The sequence below is a fragment of the Corvus hawaiiensis genome, chromosome 26, assembly GCF_020740725.1.
Source record: "Corvus hawaiiensis isolate bCorHaw1 chromosome 26, bCorHaw1.pri.cur, whole genome shotgun sequence".
In the NCBI taxonomy this organism is placed as follows: domain Eukaryota; kingdom Metazoa; phylum Chordata; class Aves; order Passeriformes; family Corvidae; genus Corvus; species Corvus hawaiiensis.
The window spans coordinates 26,828,273-26,848,366 of record NC_063238.1 but is presented as its reverse complement, the minus strand read 5'-3'; the positions used below and the strand labels follow the sequence as shown (position 1 = coordinate 26,848,366).

Here is a 20,094-nt window from a genome sequence, read left to right as displayed (position 1 = left end):
AAGAACCCAGCAAGATCCAACTTAAGGTTGTTTTTGGTTTTGTTTGGTTGGGTTTTTTTTGTTTGTTTGTTTTTGGGGGTTTTTTTGTAGCTGTTACTCTTTGGTGTACAGACAATTGCTGTGTATATTAGCATAAATAATTTTTTTCAAGAATTCATGTTACAATTGCATTTTCATCCATATGCTATTGTACCATCACCTATATGTTGCCATTACAAGATGTGATACAAGGTTAGTTAATGATAATATTTCACTGCATACCATATTAGTTACGCACCTACCTGCCTGAATTAAGTGGTCCAAACAAAAGTTTAATGGATAACACTTTAAAGATAGCACCCATTGGGATAAGTTATTTAGAAAATAAAGACTTACTCATTGGTAATTTATAAAGCAAATTGCAAAACCAATTTTTTAAAAATTGGAATAAAGAGTTTAAATTAATGGCTTTACCAATATTGCTTCTGCAAAAATAACCTGTGCAGAAATGTGAGATACAGAATGATAGATAGGGCTTTCAAGGCTTTTTTTTGATAGATAGTTGAACACTGAATTCAGATACATTTCACATCTTTCTTGGGCCCTATACATTTCAGTGTATGCAATGACTTTACAGAGAATTAAACAAATTATGTAAACCATGTCAGAGCTGACTTTGATAACAGAAATTGAGGAGCCTGTTTTTAGACAGTCAGAGATAAAAAATGCTTTTCAAGGAGAAGCTAGTTATCTAGTTAGTATGTAGGGGAAACCACAGTCAAAATAAATATAAGAATACAGAAGCACAGAACAGTGCTCAAATATCCTGCTCTTTGCATGAATTATTTGTATTTGCTCCCCTTGCTGCTAGCATCAAGGTCTTAAAAAAAATAAATATAGCAAAGATTTAAGATGAGGCCTGATCTGGAGACCTGTAACCCAGAAAGCAGAAACAAGGTGCATTGCCATCCGCCAAATGACATCCACTAGGAAGGATGTAATGTCACTTAAAAGATTAGGGCTGACTGGATCCTAGGAAGTTGCAATGGATTGTTTGCTTTCTTGAATACTGCTTCTGATCAGGAGGGGTTTATAAGGTAGATGGATCAGACTTAATATCTCAGGTATTCATATAAACAGAGAATGGTTTGGGTTGAAAGGGACCTTAAAGATCCTCTACTTTGAAACCCCCTGCTTTGGGCAGGAACATGTTCCACTAGACTAGGAACATGTTCCACTAGGTTGCTCAAAGCCTCATCCAGCCTGGCCTTGAACACTTCCAGGGACGGGGCATCCACATCTTCTCTGGGCAGTCTGTTCCAGTGCTTCACCACCCTCACAATAAAGAATTTCTTCCTGTTATCTAATCTAAACCTCTTCCAGTTTAAAACTATTTCTTCCTGTCCTATCACTACATGCCCTTCCTTGTAAGAAATCCCTCTCCAGTTCTCTTGTATTGTCACCTTCTGTTCTGTACTATAATATTGTAACCTGTTTTTGATAGTGATAAAATCCCTCTAAAGAGACAGAGTCCTTTTGCTCACCCTCCTCATTTGCTTCAGTGAGGAATTACCTTCTACATGCCACAGCAGGTTCTGGACTGTAATACAGTGATGCTAAAAAATCCATTCCTTTTCAACTGCACAACAGAGTCAAGCATGGCAGAGCCCTGCTGCTTCCTATGGAGAGATGAACTTGGGATCAGGGCTCTTGCTCAAAGGAGCAAGAAGTGAGCGTGGCAAGGTGTGGGGAAGGTTGTGCACACAACCTGCACGTGAGGTTTCCACACCTGACCCATGGCACAGAGCAGAGGTGGTTGCTGCCATCCTGGCCCCAGGGGACTCCTCCATTGGCTGTCCTTGTCCAGTTTGTCCTCCAGTTGGGGAACTGGGATAGCCTGGCTCACAGATCCTTTCAGAGGATCTACTTTGCATATCATAAACACCATGTTCTTCAAAAGACATCTAGCAAGATATTCAGTAGATACTTCTGTGTGCTTCTCCTGATAAAATAAGCATTGTGATTGAAATCTGCATTTAATAAAAGTTGTCATGCATGGAGGCTTCAGCAGCATACTTTTTTGAACTCTAGTCTTTATAATCAGTTTTTTCTTGCTAATGTCTAGTCTCTGATGTGTTCTACTAAAAATATGGGAACTGATGGTTAGCCAAGAAATACCTTTTATATTCAGTTTTCTGGTTAAAATAACATTTCGAATTTGGGATTCTTAGCATCACCAAATCATCCGGATTTTCTCTGTGTGGTTTAATATTGTCCTGAAAATAATGAAACTTAATCTGTATACAACAGGGTAATTTGAGATATAGTGAGCAGCCAAAGAGCTCCTAACAGAAGAACAAACTATCAGTTCTCAGTGGCTCAGGGATGCTGCCACTGCATGGTTTGTTAGTCCCACAGCACATTTAAAAGAAGGCATTTGGCCTTTGGTTTCCCTTGGAATAAAAAGCAGGCACAGAGACAATTGCTGCAGAGCAGCAGAAGCATTGTAATGTACTCATTGCACACTGACATGTAAAATAATTGAACTCTAGTCCAGTTCTTTTCTATTTTAATGATACAATATGGGGAGCATGCTGACAATTTGATTTGATGTTTGTGTTGCAGGAGCTACTTTCTAAGGCTTAGCTAGAGATACCAGCTGTGTTGTGTGTCGTTTTATCAGTGCAACTCAAAGTCTTTAGAGGAAAAGTAATAGAATCTTTAACTGCCTTAAACTTATAGTAAGCAATTAATGTAGTTCTCTTGAGGAGGTCATAGAGAAACTAGATGAGACACTGACTGAAGTTAATATTTCTTTTACTGGTTGGTCTATTTAGTGAAAAACCTCAGCCGGTAAGATCACTGAGCTGACTGGGTAGCAGATTTCCAATAAGGCTCCTATTGAATCTGTTGGTCTAGTGAGAATCAATTAACCAGCAGAATTGGTCACTCTTCTCCTATTATTTCCCCTCATCTACTCCTCCTTAATAAGCATTTCAAAGATTTGAGTCAAAAAATTAAGAATATTGAAAGTGCAAGTTAGAATACAGTGTTGAACAGTACATCCATGCAAGTTCTGATGCCTTGCAATATATCAACTAGTAGAAATCCATAAAAAAAATTTATATGGAAATTTCTATAATTCAAACCACTTTACTGTAATACCACTTTGTGTCAAGTGTTCCTTCCCTCTGACCTCATTAGGCATGCCTCGTCATTAGATACACTGTTACTAAAGAGTTTTAACTTAAAAGCTGCTTTGATTAATGCTTGGTTGGACTGAGGATTTATTGTGTAGGATTAACTAGATTTAAAAATGGCAAAATGCCATAGTAACTTTAATGCCAGACTTTAATGAGAAGCAGAAGTAAACTCCATAAAACCTTATGATTTTTAATATGGACTAAACTCATGTGCTCATTACCTTAATGTCCTGTCCTATTTTATATACAAGTACTCCAATAATTCCTAGAGAATAGTAGCCTAGAAAGTGTATTACAGATGTGTAACCTGAAGTATATAACCCTATATTTTTAATGAATCATAAATTTTGATAATTTTATAATCAGGTTTATTCAGTATTATTATCAAATAGAGAAAAACTCTTTGCACTGGTTTGGGCCTTTTTAACTAAAAAACAATATAGGAGTAAGACAAAAACAGGCTGGCAAACATTTGTCCCAATTAATAATGTACTGACAATGTAGATGAAAAATTCATTTTCACATTTTTATGTAATCTGCTAATTGAATTTCTTTTTACTGTCTTCTTAAGTTCATTTAGTGCTCCTGAAAGTTTACAAAGTTGGTGCTTCTGAATTTAATAACCTTATTTTTTTACCATTGATCACGTATTTTAGTATATGATACCGCCAAGAAAATCCAGACCATTCTCACATCTGACAACATTTGGTCGTCCCCTTAAATCCTACTAGACTTGATAGGATTTAAGCATATACTTAAAAGGTAATGCATTGCTCAACAAGGGCCTTTGTATCTGACATTTTTTCTGTCCATACTATCTTTGCTGAGATAACCAAAGGGCACTGATTTATTATTAGAGGTAAACAGGAAAAACCTTTTCATTCAAAAACCTTGTAAACTTTTTTCTGAATTGATCCTGATTTCCTAATTTTGTTTATTTTTCAGTGAAATTCCAATAGTAGAAGCATGTAATGAAATGTTTGTTTCTGCACAGTTATATACTGTGAGAATTAGGCACAATGTGCTAATAATAAGTAACAACAGTTCTTCCGAGAGGTGGTACTGTCTCTGCCAAAGTGTGTAGGATGGCATCCAACCAAGTACTTGGGCTGTAATGCCTAATTTGTCATTGAAATCACAGATACATTGGACATGACTTAAATAGGATTACTCACTCAAGCAAATTTACACAAGGGTCTAAGGCGTATATCCAGCTTCGACTGAGGTAGGAGTCTGCATACTCATTTGGCTCTGGGCCTTGGGTACTTGCATAACGTTGCTTGTGTAGCTTACCCTGCCAAAAATGAAGCCTGCATCAACATGGTTACTCATACCAGAAAAATTGTGCCGGTGGACAAGTGATGACAGTCGGGGATCCTGCTTCCTTTTGTATCACACTGAAAACCTCTGTTTTCACTGATGATTGAAGCTCTTTAGCCAGCATTACTGTTGCAGTACGTATTCATAATTTCTATACTGCTGAGTTGTTTTTGTTGGGGTTTTTTGTCACTTCTGGATTCTTTACTCGACTCATTGCTATTATTTGTTTTTCCTTTTTTTTTTTTCAGGGAGAAGGCCAGCAAAAACGAAGGACAAAAAAAAGAAGAAAAAGAATTTGATGGAAAGGGCTCAGAAGCAGCACAGCATCTTTTTAGCAACAGATAAAACAAGCCAGTAAAGACTTGATTTTCCTTAATGTATTTTTTTGCAAAGTGCACAAAAGCTGCTATATGCTCCTGCACATGGATGCACTACAATTCAGCTGCTTTGACAGTATTGGTGGCAAATAACTTGTGAAAACAAAGCCCACAAGCTTGTTTGTTTTATTTATATATTTTTTATTTTATTTTTTCCTGATTTTTGACCTGAAGACTTCAAGGTCAGGAGTGCACTGAGTTGGATCAGTGGAAGTGGTCCTGAAGTGCATCAGAGATACTCTTCTGAGTGCCTGGTCAACATGTTGACAAGGAAAGAAAGCTACGGAGCACCAGTAGGTGGACTTGTGCATATTTAAATAAATAAGAAAAAAAGGAAGTCTTGGAGGTGTAGGTACTATTGCATTTATGGCCTTTGTTTCCTGTATTTGTACATTTCAAGAGTAAATGAATATGAGTTACCTACTTAGTGTTAATGTACATTGTTCTTACACCTGCTACATCGATACAGTTGTGTGATAAAACTGCTTTAAGACAGCGCAGGATTCACTTCTTACACTCACCGAAGCACAACAGACTCTGTGTGTACATATTACTCCATCTACATATAAATGAACATATTTACTGTACATCTATGCATTTTTAGGTATAATACTTTATACATGTTTAAAGGTATGTCCTGTTGGTTCTAGTAATATACTTTTAAATAATCCAGTAAATGTTTACTTTTTGCTATGTTTTAAGTATCTTCTCATGTTCCTCAATAGTTACAAACTGGATTTTTTTTTTCTCATTTGCAAAGCACACTCATTTACAGAGCTACCTGGCACTGACACTCACAATGGAGTGTCAGCTCTGAAGTATACTTGCCAGACTAGTAATCCACAAATTCTTTCTTCTATTCTGTACTTCTGTCTCAGCCCCCATATATTTTATCTCAGAAAAAGAAGTTTAATGTTTTTTAAGATGAGACACGATGATGATAGATGTTTTGAGTGTCAGGAGAGAAATTATTTGTAAAGTTCTTGGTATCTAAGACTGTATGTGTAGTTTGTTGGGGTTTTTTTTCCAATGTAATGCACAGTGTTTTATTTCAGTTAGTCCTGATGCAGTCAGATAAGAAAACAAATACCTGAATAAGGGAGAAACAAAATAAAAGTCATATGAAGTCAGCCATTCAAAAGTATAGAAAACATCAATGTCCCAGTATTTCCAATTATTTCTAGAAGCTTAACAAGTTTATTCTGCAGCTATTGTTTGCTTTAGGATACAAAGGTCGAGACAATTTTCTATGTAGGACCTTAAGATGGCTCAGGATGTGTAATTTGGTAATCTAGCATTATTAGGCTAGCTTTCAAGGTGATTTTTGAATTCCTGACAGGAAAAGCCTACACTATGCCTGTTGTTTAAAGCTGTCACTTAAGAGAAATTATTTCAGTTTTAGGACTAAAACTTGCATACTACCTACACAAAAATAAAACAGCAAAACAGACCCCAGACTTCCACAAACCTTTTTTCGACATATACTTTAGAAAAATCCCACAAATACCAGTTTTAGTTTTATGGGTTATATGCTTTTCAAATAAACTAGGGAAATAAAGCATCTGTAAGCACAAACATATCTGTATTTAGCTATGACAAGTGTTACTACCAAAATGTGAGTAGTTAGACACATATGAATGTTCCATCAAACTGCTTGTGGACTTCCACTCAACCGTGAGGTTTTCACTGTATGTTCATATTTACCTAGAACATAATAATGTTACAGACAGTAAGATTGTTCTAATCCTGGGATGCTATTTTGGACATAAAATGCTCGCTTCAAAAAAGAAAAAACCAAAAAACTGTAGCTGTCTGTTTGCTTATCGGTTATCAAATTTGGCTGTAAGTGCAGTTAATGCCCTCATACAAACCTTTCAGTAGTGGTTACAAATATTGTATTAGGCATGTCACGGAAAGAATGCTACAAAATACAATAAAATGGTGTCACAAGCCTCTGAGTAAAATATTTTTGGTCCTTTTTAATTCAAGTAGCATATTCCTTTGGAATTGCATGCATATAGAAGAACTGGAGAAGGTGGGGAGATGCAGATTTTCTTCCACTGGATTAAAAAATGTGAGGATTTTCCATACAGCTGTTTTGTTTGAAAAGACCCTGAGCGTTAGATGTACATTGATTTCTCCTGTCCCGGTCACCTTCGCATTTAGAGTTTTCTTGGGAGTGTAGAATGAAAAAATTCATCCCTAAGTAGCAGATGCCCTGTGTAGTTCCTTCTTTGTCCTAGACATCCTGCCTTTGCATGGTGGACCCTGCCAATGTGTTCATAGCACTGGGGCTTTTGTAGGATCATACTTTGGAGGTTGGAAAGGATGGTTCCTTGGACATTAGGAAAAGGCTTTGCACTGAGAGGGCATTTGGTCACAGGCTCCTCAGGGGAGTGGTCATGGCACCAAGCCTGTCGGAGTTCAAGGAGTGTCTGGACAATGCTCTTAGTAATATGGTTTAGTTTTAGGTACTCCTGTGAGGAGCAGGGATTGGACTCAGTGATCCTTATGGGTCTTTTCCATCTTTCCATTCTCTATTGGAAATTTATTTTAAACTACAAAAGATTCAAATTAGGAGGATAAAGAACTTTATATGCTGTAGTCATTGGTTTTAATAAGCTGTTACATTGCTATGATGAGTAGACAGTGCTTTTTCAAAAGCATACACTATTTTATATCTTATTCACATGTCCCAGAAGAGGCAGTTGCACACTGCACTGTGTATTTAGGATCTCTCTATTCTTAGTTTGCCTTCTCTTATCCTGGCCTCCTAATATGTCTCTAATCAAAAAACAAAACAAAACAAAACAAAAAAAAGAAGAAGAAAGAAAAACAACCCCAAGTGCGTCTTTAAAGCAATTATTTTGTGGCTGACTGGTCTTTATTGCATCTCAGCTGCTCTTGCTAGTGAGAAATTATTGTTATTTGTCTCTTTGTTTATTCCTGGCAGAAAAACACAATGTTGCATTCCACATTATGGTAATGCAAACCTTCCATGTTACAAATGTCATTTTAAGGACATTGTTCTCTTACACCTGTATGCTTCATATAATGATGTCTGCAAGAGAACAGTGAATACTTACAGAGCTTACATGATGTGTCTCCACTTATCAGTATGAGTTACAGAAAACTGCAGACCAGAAAAAATAAAGTATGTTTTCATCTGAGTTAGCTAAAAACAAACTAAAAATCAATTAAATGCCATGTTAACTTTTTTTAATGAAAACAAAAATATGGCTAAAATCCTGATTAAAACCTTATAAAAGGAGAAGACAGATTTTTTCCAGACAGATTAAGATCAAATTTAGTGCTTCAACTTTGTTATGCTGATGAAATAGAATATAGAATAAAAATAACCGGGTATTTCTGGCATGAGTGCCATGCTTTTTTCAGTGGGTGATGTTACTGGAGGCTGATGCTACCACTTACCAGAGGGTATGAGAGTTTTTTGAATTCAAACTCTCTCTCTTCACCAACAAAATGTATTTGCCTTTTGACACCAGTTCACTTTCATGTCCAATGGTGTAAGCCAGCATGAATTCCAGTAAGCTCTAGACTGAAGTTATTTTGGACTGACACCAAGAAGAACAAAATGTACCCTTCTCAAAGTGTAACCCAGAAACCACTGTCGGCTTTTTGTTTAGTTCTTTACCGAAAGCTCTGTGCTGAACCTGGCATTGTTTCTTTCATGAGAAGCTGTGGTGATCTGTTTACCCACTGCTTTTCTGACCCCATATTGTTCCTCCCCACTTTCCCTTGCCCCTAGCCCTGGCCAGTCCCTCGGGCTCTCCCTATTGGTTCCTGTACCCCAACTCCACCCATGTACCGCCCCTGAGCCCCTGACAAACCCCCCTTGCACCCGGATCACGAGGTCTCTCTGCCTCTGGGGATGGCTGGGACAAGATCCTCTGAAACCCTCATGGAGGGACCCTTCTCACCTCCTTCGCCATCGCTGTGTTGTAGAGCTGGTAGCTACTGGAGCAAGAGTGCGGAGCTGTCTGAAATGGACTACAGGAGGACAGAATGGTCTCACTGCCCTAAGCAGCCCTGCTGAGCTCTCAGGGAAAGCTGCAGCTTGCTAAACCAAACCTAGCTCTGCAACAAGAAGCCTCTGTCCAGGAATGAGGAAAGGACATTAACTTTAGGAAGTATTAGAGCAGCCTGATCTGCAGGACATCTGGGAGAAGAGCAACCCAGTATTTGAAGTGCAATTCCTCTCAGAAGTTAAAAGCTGTAAGAAAAGTCTGAGAAGAGAGAGCATCTGAAGTGAGCCCAGCTTTTAGCCCATTGCCAAACTCTTATAAACTTCAACTGATTTTTTTAAATGCAAAGTACTTCTGTTTGTGAATAATGAACATACATCTTCAACCCCAGTTAAGCTGTATGTTTACTTAAAGGGCCAGTAATATATCTATGGTCATGCCAGCTGCAAAAACGCTTCCCAGCCTCCTTGTTTTCAAATTGTGTCTTCAGTGACACTCATATAACACTGTTGATTTTAACTCGGCAATACTGATGAAGCTAACTAACAGTTCATAGACCACAAATGAATAAACACTGAAAATGAGCCTGGTTTGTTCTACCCCTGTCACTTTTCAAAATAGAAATTCAGCTCAAGAAAGCAAGCAGTAGCAGTTAGAAGATACGTCTTGGCTTGCAACTATTTCTTAGCTTCCCTTAAGTCTTTAAGGGGGCTTTATGAGAAAAATAAGAGTTTTGGGGGTTTAGATGGGACTGTATGATTTTTTTTTCCCCTGAAGTCCTCTTTTTTAAATTAGAAACTGCAGTGAGACTTTATGTTTGCTTTCTGAGTGGACTCGTTTGCCATCTACAGAAGCTAAGGGCCATAACTGCAAGGGGGCTCCTGATATTTTGCTCCAGGATTGCTTCAGTCTTTTATTTAATTGTCTCGTGGTAGGTACATGAAAAGTCTTGGGGACATGGAGTGCAGCCACAGGATTTCTCTGTCACGGTTTGGTGCTCTCCTTTTGGCCTCATGTTCTTGTTACGCTGTAGCCTGGCTTCAGCAGGAGCAAGTGAACAGCTTTTCTACCATAAATGTCTTCCAGTCTGCATATTCTCTTGGCTAGGGCATGTGATTTCTAACTCTAAGGTTGATCCTAGTAATTTATTTTGTGGCCAAATATTTTCTCTCTAAAGAGAGTTAAATTCAAGGACTAAAGATCTATAAACAGATGATCAGAGGACTAGGCAAGTATGTATTCTCTCACAGCCATGATCTAATACAGGAATAGGTAAGTGTATAGGTAAATACAATGACCATCCCTGATCCAGTGATTGCAGATGCTGAGGGAGTATGAGATGAGTGGACAGCAGATAATGTCTCAGTTATTTCACAATATTGCCCATTGGCCACTGTTGGAGACAGAATATTAAGCTATTGGTTTGACTTGTTAGAGCTTGTCTTTTAGGCTTTTATGGAGAAGTGTGTAGTGTTTCTTGCTCTACTAAGATAGTTTAGATAACAGTTTTTCTGCCCTTTTTTTTTTTGGGTTCATAATGAATTTATAAATTCAAATCGGTTCAATCCCAGTTCAATGGGATTGTTTAAAATCAAAGTCTTCAATCGGTTTTCTTGGGACTGTTGATAAAGGCAGTCACTGATCTTAGCAGGGAAGGTAAAAGGTCTTTATCACCTAAAATTATATTTGACTTTGAACTAAAACCGTGACAGTTTATGACAAGGTGCTAGCTTGTAGAAACTTGGCAACAGTAAGAAAGATGTGGAAGAAATATTTTTCATTCTTAATTTAGTATGCAGTTACGATAAATATGTATGAATGCTGAATGATAGCATTTTAAAGATCCATAATGAGATGAACAAAATTGTGTTTCTTCTGTATGTAAGTGACTGGAGTTCTGCAATGCTGATAAATTGAATGAGGCAATATTTCTTCATTTTTACTCTCGTTTTGGTTTTATTTTTCTTTCATGCTAACAGTGCAGCACAAGGATTTGGGGGTTTTGCCTACTCTTTCTTCCCCTCCCCTTCTGCTCCCTGGTGCTCCGTCTGCCGTAATTCAAGGGATTCCCACAAGCCCTAAGATGCAGATGCTTTGCAATATGCAGCCGCCTTGCAGATGTTTTGGCATGTATTTCCAAGTTACACAGCCAAGCACTCTGAAGAAAATCCAGATGTTATTCTGAGAGAGAAATTAGGTAGCACATGCATTCTAGATAAGTATATTAATTCTTACTGTTTCCCTGGTCAGCTTCATTCTTTGAGGTAAGAAGAAAAAACAGATGTATTTTCTGGGAAGCCTCCAAATCCTCTTCTTAGAAAAGTAGAGATTTTTGACTATACTGGAATTGAACAATATTGGTGTGGTTTTAAGCAGAATGCTGCTGCTGTTGTGCTGAATGGACAGAGGAGATGGAGAACTCAGCTCTGCAATAGAACTTTGTGCCACAATTAACCTTATCATAAAATTACCTTTGCCTTATTAAAATGGCAAGCAACAGATAAAAATATAGGTGAAGGCTTCTTGAGCAAATAAAGATCATTTAAGGCTCATGGACTCTTTGCTAACAATGAAGAAAATGTGTGCATTTCAGCCTGGACTACTGCACCACCAAGGCATTATTCAAGACCAGTCTTGAATCCTAGGATAAATTTCTTAAGATCTGGAATAGGATTTGAAACATAGAGCAGGCCAATTTTGATTTCTTCAGTGCAATATCATGGAATCGTAAAATGGTTGAGGTTGGAAGAAACCTTAAAGATCATCTAGACCTTCAGAAATAAACTCTGCAACCAGTTTGATAGGTCAGAAAGACAACATTAATTTATTCAGCACGCTGGGTGCATAGGGATAGCTCCACTTAACATATACACATACTTTCAAAACTTTTCACTATTAATCTTAGCAAACAAAGAAATTAATGTTCATTGGCTATACATTACATAATTTTTATCATTAATTAGTATTCTGTCTTCTATTGGTTATTGATTTCTCACTTCTTGTGCTAATTAGTCCACCCAGATGGGGTTTCAGTACAATTGCCAAATTGTCCTAGTTAGTTTCTCTGTCTTGGGGTTCTAAAAAATGTCTTTGTGGTCCATAAATTCCGCATTTCTTGCGCCCAGTTTCAGCAATATATCTCTCTCCCAGGCTTTGTTAACCCCCTTCTAGGTCTGAGATCATTGAATCATATCAAGGTTGATTACAACTGCTTTAGTACAACTTAGAGTTCCATTAATTTTCCCAAACTCTGTTCCCACAATAGCATCTTATCACAAACCTTGCTAAATGCTGGCTACAGTGGCGTGTGACAGAGTGGCTAATTGCACTGCTTATGATTATTTAAAGCAATTAATTAGAAAATTCATCAAAACAATTATATTAGAAAATTATAGCAAATTATTAGGAAAGTCATATAATTTACTGTGCACTATATGGTACAAAACTAAACATTAATCATGGCTAGGGATCAAACACTATTGTGTTAAGGTTAAAATAATTTTCCAATGTCTTCCCCCACTGCTGCATAGATTCCTTTTTGAAGAAATACGACTTGTTTGGTAACATCCTGAAGGACTAGATGTGCATATGGCCAGAAAGAAGGGCAGTAATTTTTAATTCTTGTATAAATGTGTCTTTACAGTTGATATAGTATGGCTGAGGGCTGAGTCACAAACCTTCTTTGACTTTTCTGTGGTAGCCAGACAGTTTGGAGCTCCCTCCCATCTACTCCACAGATTCCAGGGATCATCACTATTAAGGAAACGTCCCTGTCCAACCATCCAGGACCCACTATGGCAGTCACTGTCACACCACCTGAGGTGGGACCAAGGCCCCTTCATGGCTACACACCCCACATTCACGCAGTCAGAACAGGTTTCCTCACCGGTTGGACCCTGAGTTTCCCAGAGCAGAGCCTCAGGCATCGAGGTCCTTCAAATATTTAATGGTGGTGCAACAATTAAATAACAAAATAACAACTTGAGCTGGTGCCTCCACAAAGGGACCTTGAAGAAAACCCTGGGCTTTTATACCCTCGCAGTCCAAGTCCACAAAAGTCTGGGGGTCATTGGCTCCTGCTGAGTCACTGAGTGTCCGGTCCCCTGGCCAGGTCCCAGTCCTCATGACATTTGTTGTGGAAACAGTCAGTAGTTCATGGCCTCTTTCCTGGGACTGTCACCACACAGAGCTCAGCCTACAGCTGGCACTGGCTGCACACTGAGCTACGGGCACAGAACATGCTCCTCAGCAATTGTCACCAGCCTTTGTCCTCAGCTATGCTCGTTTAGATCCATGCGTGTCATTGAAATTGAAATAGACGGAAATGCATCTGTGTTCAGCAGTTTATAAATGACAGCACCTGAGAAACAAATGCATACCATGTAATGGGCTGCTATGTTGCATTAATCTTCAGAGTGGAACTGAGACTGACATCTAAGTGCAGGTGCTTTATTAGATCTTGCAGCTGACTTGGTAGATCTTGCTGGGGTGAAGCTATCAGACACCACTGTGTTCATCTTGTTGGTGAGCTCCCAGAAGGCACATAGAGACTTCTGTGAATCACCATGAGTTTGAGTAGACACAAATGTGTAAAAATACAGACTCGGCCGTATCCCATTTTTTGGAGAAAATTCATACTGGTACTCAGTCAGATTCAGATAAATACAAAATCAGACACATTCCAAAATTTTCTTCCCAAGCTGAAGAACAGTATGATCTTAAGGTAGCAGGAATCCTACCCTTAAACGTCTTGGAAGTTATCAGATGTAATCAGAAGCACAGGCTCACAAGCACTGTTAGTCAGTGAAGTCTCTCCATGTGTAGACACCACTTAACTTTAGACCCTCAGAGCAAAGCACATCCAAAATGTGTTTTTTACTTACATCTTTAACAACTGTTTAAAGCAGCAGTAAGAGATGATACGGTGTATGCTGAACTAAAAAATGTATGTTGCACAGGACACAGATCTTAAGAGGAAAGGAGGAGATCTCACAGGCTATGCCCAGCTGTATCTATAGAGTTGTTTGAAGTTATGTGCTATACAGGGAATCACATGACACATTTAGAGTACTAGTTGAAGGTTAGACACTTGGATGAATCTGGGCAGTATTTTCTTTGTAAATAGGAACAAAAAGATACCATTTTATTTTTAAAAGCTGGCCTTGTAGATGAGCTCTCCTTTACTTCTTCCTGATGGGTATGTGTAGATAAACTGGCTGCCTTCTTGGGGAATAAGTCCTTTTTCTTGACTTCATGAAAAAGAATAATTGTAAGGGCAGTTTTTCATTAGTGGGTGACAACAACAACTCAAAAACTAGCATAAGCTTAATAAGCCCTTGACTTTCTGAAAATCCCCACATTTTTTCCACATTTTAACCAATCCTGGATCTCAGGATCATGGGCGAGATGGAAAGCATGTGTGCAAACATGAACGTCTTAACAGCATTGGAAGCCATTGGCTTGGACTCAATGCCTTACATATTCAAAGTAATTTCAATGCCAATTATGCAAATTGCTGCTTAGGAGGCTGAGAGCTTCATAATTGTTACATAGCTTTTTAAAGAAAATGCCAGGTTTTTCATTTTTGTGCTGTTTTTGTTGAAAAAAAAAAAAAAGGAAGAAATAACTGTTTCTACCCTGAGTTCTTTATTTCAGTTAATGCTTCAAAGATACATGATTGCAAATTGCTAACCAGAATTGAAGTAAGATTGATATCTGTTAATTGGCAAAAGTACTTTTTAAATAAACCCCCCAAACTTAAATGTCTAGTTTATATAAATAACAAGTTAAAAGGATTCTTTTAATGAGAAATATTTGGAAGTGTGAAGCATAAGACTATGACATAAATATCACAGCTGGTAACAATTCAGTGCTGTTTTCACAGTATCTTGTCAGAAGTTACCGTTTTATTTTTCAGCACATACTAATTTAATCTGAGTTTTTTGTTGGCATGTTAGTGGGCATAAGTTGCAGGTTTTAGGTCTCAGAGGGATTTAGTGACCTGTGTGAGAAGGCCATGAGCTACACTGTGATGTTCACAGCTTCTTCCAGCTGAGTCTGAAAGAAATGTTAACAGTGGTAAAACCCATCCCTGATCAAAACTCAGTTGTTGCCATTCAAGAATATTTTAGAAGGACAGCTGCAACTCCTGGGGATGAGAGATGCACTCTTAGAGCAGGAGAAGTTCCATGCTGAAGGGAGTATGGACACTGGATCCTGTGAGCAGCTCAGACTGGTGCAGGTACCTGTGATGGACAATAGCTGTGGGCAGCCGATGCTGAGACAGTGACATGCCTGAGGGACTGTGGCTCATCATCTCACCGGATGGATCTTGATGGATTTAGTATAATCCAGAGCAGAAGGAAGGAAAATAGAGACTGGGAACAAAGTAGGGTAGGGGTTTTTGTGAAGGATTTTTTTTTTTTTTTTTGTGTGCGTGTGTGTTCTTTCTCTCAACACCAGACTTGGTAAGCAGAGATTTGTGTTCATTGGCACTCCAGAAAAAGTCCCCAGATCTGTACTGCTTTGGTCACAACCATGCAGGTTGAAATCGACTGGTAGAGTTTATAGTGTTGGGGTCCCAACTTTGCATGCAAAATTATTTTTTCTGTATGTATTTGTTTTGCAATATTCCCCAAAACTGTTTTACAAATTTGTTGAGTTCTTGTGGGAAATGCTGAAGACCTGGGAGAGCTTTCAGGATTGATCCTGATGTTCATGGTCTCTTACTTAGGATCAAAGAAACAGAAATATGTATCAAAAAGTTTGTAGCAGTAGAAAAAAGGCATGTCGAAATAACATGTGACGCTATAGAGAATAGTGGCAGACTGCTTTAGTCATACTATAAATGAGCTCAGCTCCAGTTTTAATTTAGAAAGTGTCCATACCCTCAGATGCTTGACATGAGAAATGGTGCCAAGTTGAGGGAACTGCTGACAACATTCAGATTAGAGAAATAATAAAAAGGTCCTGAACAGATTAGGACTTTAGACAAGACAACAATTTTTTTTTTCCCAATCGGAAAAATACCAAAAATCTGAAAAAAACTATAAGGAGGTAGAAAAGGAAACTAACTGTGTTGGTTTTGTTGGCAGCTTAACATTTATTTTGGTTCTTTGCTTCCTTGAAATTTTCTCTGAGGTTGTGTGCAAATATTTCCAGGTAGTTTATTGTCTAAAATGATGCATTTGGCAAGAGTGCTGTAGAAACCAGTGAGTTTCAATCTTTTAATCAGTCTTTGATTAGAAATGCAAAAACAGCATTAAAAAAGAAAATAATAAAAATACTTTCAGTAAGGAATTCATTTAGTTTTTCCATTTTGCTATCTCAAAATATGTGTCAACTGGTAGCTAGTAATATTTTTTTGCAGATAGTAATGGCAACCTAGAAAAGAAACAGATGCTTAATTTCACAAAAATTGGAGTTTTTAAATGCCCGCGTGTTACAGGATCTCTGATGACAGCCTTCTGTCTCTTGGGTAAGACTCAATTCAAATCCATTTAACTATAAGCCTGTGTTTTAAGGGGCCTTGGCTGAACATGCTGTCCTTGAGGCATATGCCTTAGCAGAGCCAGTACAAACCATGGCTCCCTCAGTCCACGAGACGGTGCTTGAACATGAGTTGATGCTGCAGGTTTGCTGGCTCAACAAGTAGGAATTACTGTAACTTGTCACAGCTGTGTGGTATTGCAATGTAAATCCTCTTCTCAAGCATCAGTCCCTTGGGTGAATGTTGAGTCCACAGTGTTCTACAAGGAAACCTGTCAGCGCAGAGCTGGAGCTCTATCTATCAGTCTGTGTTGGAAAGCAGTCAGAGGGAGGTGTGTTAGTAGAGGGAAATGTATGAGGGAAACTAGTTTTCCCATTGAGAAGATTTTCACGTTTGGCTTTTGTAATAAATGGTTAAAATTTTTTGGGTTTTTTTTTGGTTGAGAAGAAGTTAAAAGTTGCTTGTTAGAGGAGTGGGGGTATGCAGTTAATGAGTTAATTGTTACTGCGATTGTACGGGTGTAATGTTGCCATGTGCCCACTAGATGGGGACACCAATGGGGGAAAGTAGTGGGTCTATAGAAAGGAGGAGAATGTTCCAGAATGTTCTTAAGATAACCCAATAATCATAATGTAAACACTTTGAAGGATTATTGGTTAAGGGGCAAACCAATCACTCGACGCCCCAGAGACTGACAGAATTGAACACCAATGAGGACCCTACCAACGAGCCATCAGAGGGAGGATCTGAGCTGCACCAATCACAACATCAAGAGAGACTATAAGAACTGCTCCGGAGCTCAGCCCCTGGGGGTCTTCCTGAGGAACCTGAGTCCGAGGGAGCACCCTGTGCGTCACACAGTTTGTTTTTCTGGGTTGTTGAGTGGGACTTGGGTTTACCTCGAGTCTCCACTCCTGCTTTTTTTTTTTAATAAACGAGCAGACTTTTATTCCACCCAAAAAAGTCCAAGCCTCATTTATAACAGCTTTCTTCCTCAGATCTGTGGGTCAGATTTTGCAAAACAAAAAGCGGCCTAAAGATTCATGCATCTGTGTCCCAAGCACTGTTCTCTAGCACTCTTCTTGCTCACTAGACATGTGTAGATTACTTTGACTAGGTGAGATTATTCTGATAAAAAAGTAGTGATAAAAGAGGAATTTCTCTTCTTGACGTTAAGAAATATTAACACCACACAACTAGCAGTGCAGTCATTTTCCTGCTTTCTGCTACTTTTTTTGAGATCCTCTGGAGATCCTGAGCCTTTGAGGGAGAGACACATGTTCAGCTCCAGCTGGAGAATTGTCAGAGATTGCCATATCTACATAGCACTTTTTTGTCATGAACTTAGAAAGGAATTTGTCCCCAAGGCAAAAACAAGTTAAAGGTTCAATGGCAGAAATACCTTCATGAGAAAAAGCCAAAAGCTCTGGTAATACTGCTGTCTGCCCCGACAACAATAAATGGGAGTACATCCATCCATGTCTGTGAAGAGGATGTGGGTGCTCATTAAAGTGTCGCAGACAGTATGCTTCTCATAACTGAATTTCTAACTCTCTCATCCATGAGATCTGGAGATCTGGGAAGGACAAGACTTACCAAAGCAACCAGGCCCATTTGGGCAGACTGCAGTTTGGACATTGTTACTGTGCATGCTGTGAAGGAGGAGTTCAGCCATCCTGAAAGTCCTCTGTTCTCTTCACTTTTCACATGAGACACAAAACTGTGCTCTTCCGAATATCAGCTGTCTGCTGCAATATTTAGTAAAGCTGTGATCTTTCTTTAAGATTAATGCTACATGTTCAAGCAACTGTCAAATGTGAAGAATTTAACATTTTCAAAATCTTCAGTTTCTGCATGAAATCCTCAGTCATGGCGCATAGTGCTTGCTCTCCTGCATTTTCCCTGACTTGCTATCAGCTCATAAAATTCTCCTACCCCTACTGTCCTTTAATTCAAGGTCTCTGCTCAAAATAAGTTGAAATATTCAGACATTGCACAACAAAAATGTTTATAATAGTGGCAGATACCAAGATTTTAACTAAAACAGTAGGAAGGATGTATTAGCTCAAAGATGCATTAATAAATGTAATATTAAATAAAGCTGAACCTTCAAGAGGTAAATATTTAAATCAAGCCAGAGATGGCTCAAATTGTATAAAGCTTTAGGAAGTATGGAGTGTTTTGTTGGACAGACTTCTGCAATGTGAATGATAAAATTTGCATTAAACTTTATGCAGATTTCTCTGTATCATAAAAATGAATTGAAATAAAGAAAGAGGTTTTGCTTTGTTATGTAAACTGGAAGCCAACGCAGCACTCAGAGGGCTTGACTGACTGTTGTTTGCCCTCCATGCCTGTAACAAGTGTTGCCAAGAGAATAGCAGCACTTCATTTCTTTCTAGTCTGTCCAGACCTTTCTGGATAAGACACTTGTGACAAAAGGCCACCCCAGAGGAGAAGGAGGGCAACAACATTCCAAAACTCCGAGCAGATTTTCATCCTTGTTAATGTGAAAACTATGCCCAGCATGTTCTTCAGCTTGTTATCATCATTTCCTTTAGAAACTACAGAACTACAGCCCATATGAAGAAGAGAGCTCTTACCCAGAGAAGGCCTGGCAAGTCCTCAAAGAAAACTGAAAAGGAAACACAGGCTTCATCTCCATCCCTGCAGAAGGCCATGAACTGTTTAAGGACTTCTGTGGAGCATGTTACTGTAGAGGGGCATGATGCAGACAGAGCAGCAGCAAAGAGCTGTGCTGGAGCCCCTTCTGTTACAAATGTCAAACATTGCCTTCAAGAAGTGTGGAAATGATTCCTTTTTAATAACAGTCTTTTCCACAACGTTCTTTCTTACTGCCTTCAAGAGATGGAGATAGGGGCTATTTTGAGCACATCACCTCCTAGGATTTCCTGAATACCGCTTTGTCTGACCATGCCTCTGTTCTCGTGATTTTAATTTTTAGCATTTGTTTAATTGTCACTCTTTTGTTTCAAGAGTAATATGCCAGTTTTTTATTACTGCAATAGAATTCTATTTCTGAAAGAGTTGTTTGAAAAGATCAATATTTTACTATTATTTTTCAATTTGAACAAGCAGATTCCCATATAGTATGTTCCTTAAGGCCATTTTTGCTCAGGTAGTAATAAAAATCCTCACAGGTTTTTTGATTGCCTGGGATTTCTTATTCCTTAGTCTCAAGTCTTATTAAAAAATACTGCTGCATTCATCTATCATACAAGGCTCTTAATTAGAAATGTATTAAATTTTAATAATGTTGTCATCTACACATTAATGAAGATATGATGATAAACTGTGTTCTTCACACTGCGATTCATGCCCTTGTGGGTGCTTGCTGAGGGACACGGTTTACCAACCTTTCTTATCCTGGAGTATTATCAAGGTTGCCTAAAGATTTGGATCTGTGGTTGAAGATTTTGGGCTCTAATGCCAGCTCTGAGTTGCTCTTGAGATGCCCCACTATTAGATATAGTTCTGTCCAGTTAATTTTCAGTTACCAGATCTGCTTTTCTAAATACATCATCATACACTTTTCTGGATCAGCTGCCCTGCAGCTCCACTACACTGCTTTGCTGTTATTTTCCACAGGAAGACATCAGGACTCTCAGCACTCTGGAGGAAGATTACTGCTAGTCTTTCAGGCTTAGTCAAAAGGAATCTTCATCTTCATCCCATCTGTAATCTCTAAACAGCCTGTCACTGTTCAGCGGGGTAAAATA

The 20,094-nt window shown here is 38.5% G+C and overlaps 1 protein-coding gene across 3 annotated transcripts in view; it reads left to right on the top strand.

Annotated features, from left to right (window-relative positions):
• The window catches only part of RSPO2 (R-spondin 2), a 113,774-nt gene extending 106,931 nt beyond the window's left edge, over positions 1-6,843 (top strand). For all 3 annotated transcript variants that reach the window (XM_048287037.1, XM_048287036.1, XM_048287039.1), the window contains one exon: positions 3,839-6,843. In XM_048287037.1, coding sequence (XP_048142994.1) covers positions 3,839-3,903 — 65 coding nt within the window. In that variant the 3' untranslated portion in view covers positions 3,904-6,843. The remainder of the gene's footprint in view (positions 1-3,838) is intronic.
• The last annotated feature ends 13,251 nt before the right edge of the window (positions 6,844-20,094 follow it).